Genomic DNA, 4478 nt, shown 5'->3' with positions numbered 1-4478 from the left:
TATAAATATATATAAATACATATATTGAAAATATGTATTAACATTTACAGGCATATTCATCATACCATCAATCCAGATGAAATTTATATGCGAATTCATCAAGATCAAGATGATGTATTACTTGAAGATCATGCAACCTCTCATAAAACTGTTACGATTGAAAGTATGGATCCAGATATTAATCAGAAACATATCAATCGTTATAATTGCCAATACGAAGGCTGTACCAGGACATACAGTACCATTGGAAATTTGCGTACTCATATGAAAACACATAAAGGTAAATTTCTAAGAATAATTTTTTTATTAGGAATAAAAATATAGGATTTTTAATAATAATATGATAAAATTAGAATAGAGAATTTTTTAGTGGTAGACAATGTCTTTAACATATAAGTCATTTCTAACATATAAATAAAAAAATATAACTTGATAGTAAAAATGATCATGAATGTATAACTACTTTTATATTTTATAATTAATATCTTTAAAATCTTTCATCTTATTTAGAATAATTATCTTGAATTTTCATTATACTGTTGTGTATGTTGCCTCATCTGTCTGACCTATATCATTAAAAAAAGAACATTATGCTTTGCATTTTGGGCTTGTCCAATATACAGTTTGTTCCATCTGCTATACTAACAAATTATATGTGCTTTTGTTTTTGCATATTCCATGGATGAAAGAATCCAGGTAAGTTTCACAGCCATATTTCCTTGTGGTGACATTAGCAATGAAATCTATATTTATATAATTCTGCTTTGCAACTGATATTATTAATTCATCAATGCTGGTATAAAGGGAACGCTTTGACCTGCATGGCTTTCAGATACTGCAAGAGATAGATAGACCTGCAATCTTTTTATGTGGAGGGAATTCTCAAAACTTTCAGGCGAGTATCGATTTAAATGTGCAGAGCCGAGTTGTGGCAAGGCCTTTCTCACGTCCTACAGTCTAAAGATCCACATTAGAGTACACACAAAAGTAAAACCGTTTGAATGCACTCACAAAGACTGCAAGAAGGCATTCAATACCCGTTACAGACTGAGAGCTCACCAAAGACTTCATAGCGGCAATACATTCAACTGTGAAGAGACTGGATGTGTTAAATTCTTCACTACTTTAAGCGATCTCAAGAAACATATACGTACTCATACTCAAGAAAGACCATACAAGTATGTTTTTCGATACTTCCTGTAATATAAAAAAAAACATTACAAATCATTATATATCAACACATTAAATAAATCAAAAGAAAAACATTATAAAACTTGGTTAATTTCTAGAAGTTATTACATATTGGATCTTTTATAAATATTTGGGATTAATCATTTTCTGTTTATTTTAAGATGCAGAGAAAAGGGTTGCGGAAAGGCCTTTACAGCTTCGCACCATTTAAAAACGCATAAAAGGACACATACAGGTGAACGACCATATATTTGTACCTTTGAAAACTGCAAACGACGTTTTACTACTCCTCACAGTTTAAAAAGCCACATAAAAACACATAATAAAACTATGACTAACAATACAGTAAGTATTAACCATAAAAATATTAACAATATTAGTATGTTTTGTATTAATCTAATTAAATTTTAATTATTTATGACAGAAGCATAAAGATAACAAGGATGATGATGTGGTTGAGAAGCAAAAAAGGTTAACTCAATTACAATTGAAACTTGTAAAAGTTAGCGCAAGTAACACTACTATACCATCGTATGCTGTCATACCAATATCTACAGATCTCATGCAAAATGATGGAAACATGCCATATGTATCTGCAAAAAATGCAGCGGAACAAATAACTCCTACTAATGTAATAGATATTATGACGCATCGCAAGTTGGACGCAAAACTCGGTTATATTTCTACCAAAGACAAAGAAAATTCGAATGAAACTACCGAAATTGCGCTTCTTGCAACAGATATCTTAGATAATTTTAACGAACAGGCAGTTAATGTTTTTAACAATAATGAGGATTATCACAAGTTTAAAGTATTTAACCAAATGACTGAATCAAATGTACAACATGATAATTTAATGGATGTTGTTGGACAACAGAATCATTTGCACAAGTCAATTTCGTTACCGGAAGTGCATAGTGACAGTATAGCTAGACAGGATCAATCTATCCCAGTAAATTTAAGGCAGAAGATTATGCAGGATGGTTTACAAAATGCAATAGCACATATTTCTTCTGAGGAAACAAGTTTCACGAATAATATGAAACAATTTAAAAATAATTCCGTTACTGCTTCTGATGAAGTATTCGTAAATCAATCAAATGCAGAAGATTTATCTGATAGCAATACGTTATATAGTGCCAATTGCATTACTAGTCATATTACTGATATTATAAGTTCCTCGAACGAAACCCACCTTTTCGAGAGCGAAATGGATACTCTCTCATTCATCGATGATACGAATTTACAGAATGAGTCTCTTATCGCAGTTTCAAATCAGGATTTACATGCAAATGCAGTTACAAACAGTCAGTCCGAAGCCGTTGAACTCGCGATAGCAACCGAAGAGGAATTACCTTCCTCTTGGATAGATGTGATGGCATTGGCAACTGCGCCTGCATTGAGAGCACAATCTTGGTCAGAACTAAATGCTTTTCCTACAGTTCATTCTCTAGTAGATCTAGTAGGCCCAGAGCCTTATCCACTAGAAATGGAAACTCAGCCATCTACGGAAAATTTAAAAAACGTCAATGTAATGAATACGGAACACACTTCGGCAAACATCGACATTGTACAATGCCAAAAACTTGCAGAGTATGATGAGCATAAAACAAATAACATAAAGAATAAAGATAGAAATGTTTTGCAGGAGATTACTGCAGATGCTGATATATGTAAATGTACTGATTGTAAATGCGATAACGTACAAAATTGTCAGAGTTGCACAAATACCCCGGTCGGCGAAATAACGAGAAAAGATACGGTACAACTTGTAAGCGACTTTATGTCTTCTTTGCAAGGTAAATGTTCCTGCAACGCCGAGGCCGGTGGTTGTGATTCTTGCTGTGTTGTAATTTGTTTAAAAACACTGCAGCAGCTACAGAAAATATTTAGCAATTGTTGTAAGAATACTAGCAATACTACAAATGCATGTTGTAGGGAAAAATTGTTACCATCTTTGATGAAATGTCAAGTAGCAAGGAATCAGTGATTTGCAAATATTCTTTATTAATTTTAACTAGTCACGCAAAACAATAATGCTGTATCTCTATGCTAATCCCCCAAAAGATTTGTGATTTTACACCTGATAGCTTTAAATATGGGCAACTTTTGCCTTTTGAATATTTTATTTAGACAAATTGAGAATATGCGACTGTACATATATATATATATATATGCTATATTTGACAGAATCTGTTAAGAGATTCTATATATAACATATTCTATACATTTTGTGCCAAATGTAGACTTTTTACAAAAGTGTTTATACATACAAAATTACTGTTGCATAATTATAATACAATAATATATTGTATAAGATATCTGCAATTTCAAAATAATTCACAAACGTAACTTAAAAAAAAATTTAACAACTGACAATATCCACAGAATGCAAGAAACAATTGCAAAATAATAATATACAATTGTTTGTATATAAATAAGTTATTTTGACATAAACAAATGTTTTATAAATATATGTTTAATAATTTTTTGTGCAACGTATAAATGGATAGCTAGTATATTTTTTGATATCTGAATTACAAATATGCTGTTTCTTGTATGGTTGGTCTATAAATATATATTGTTGAAGAACTTGTCACAAATTTAAGAGCGTTAAAAATACAATATATACAGCATATTAACGTTACTTCTTTTTTTAATTTTTATTTATGGTAAATATAAAAATGATGTAATAGTTGTATATTTAAGAATATTATTTATTTAACTTTTGAATGTATGTTCCCAAATAGCGTTAACCCTAAGAACATTATACATTATTATTGTTTACATCTACGCGATATCTATAGCAAAAGCTTTTTGCTAGTGCACGTTTACTAAAAAAGAACTTGATATTTCCTCAGTTAATCAGGAAATGCCAAATACTTATAAACATCCAAAGTATTTGTAACGTTATTGCTATAACGTTACTAAGATACTAAGTTTTAAGTTTTAATTAGAATTTAGTGTTATGTTGCATTATTATAATGAATAAAGAGATTGGAGAAATGTTAATTTTTAACAATTTTAGCGTGAAAATTTTTATGGCTGTTATAAGTACTTGCAATAAAAAATCAATGTACCTAAATAGCTTGTAAATAGCAGCATATTTATTATGTTGTTAATGAACAAATATAAAAACTAACTCAATAAAGAATCTATAACAACTCTCCTCTACTTCTTTTTGCATCTATATTAATTTTAAAATATAGATATAAAATAAAATTTGACACAATGTTTTTTAATAAATACATGATTTAACACATTTTTATTGTTGTTACACTATACAA

At 29.9% G+C, this 4478-nt stretch overlaps 1 protein-coding gene across 2 annotated transcripts in view; it reads left to right on the top strand.

Annotated features, from left to right (window-relative positions):
- Positions 1-3268, top strand: part of LOC108689710 (zinc finger protein 148-like) — a 5028-nt gene extending 1760 nt beyond the window's left edge. Inside the window, exons 3-6 of one of the 2 annotated variants that reach the window (XM_018196606.1) lie at positions 51-280; positions 920-1178; positions 1353-1536; positions 1616-3268. In XM_018196606.1, the coding sequence (XP_018052095.1) occupies positions 51-280; positions 920-1178; positions 1353-1536; positions 1616-3181 (2239 nt within the window). In that variant the 3' untranslated portion in view covers positions 3182-3268. Of the gene's footprint in view, positions 1-50; positions 281-895; positions 1179-1352; positions 1537-1615 lie in introns of both variants that reach the window. The other variant, XM_018196605.1, reaches the window with a different exon arrangement.
- Positions 3269-4478: the final 1210 nt, after the last annotated feature.

The sequence above is a fragment of the Atta colombica genome, unplaced genomic scaffold (assembly GCF_001594045.1).
Source record: "Atta colombica isolate Treedump-2 unplaced genomic scaffold, Acol1.0 scaffold275, whole genome shotgun sequence".
NCBI lineage: Eukaryota > Metazoa > Arthropoda > Insecta > Hymenoptera > Formicidae > Atta > Atta colombica.
This window is presented reverse-complemented; position numbering and strand designations above follow the sequence as displayed.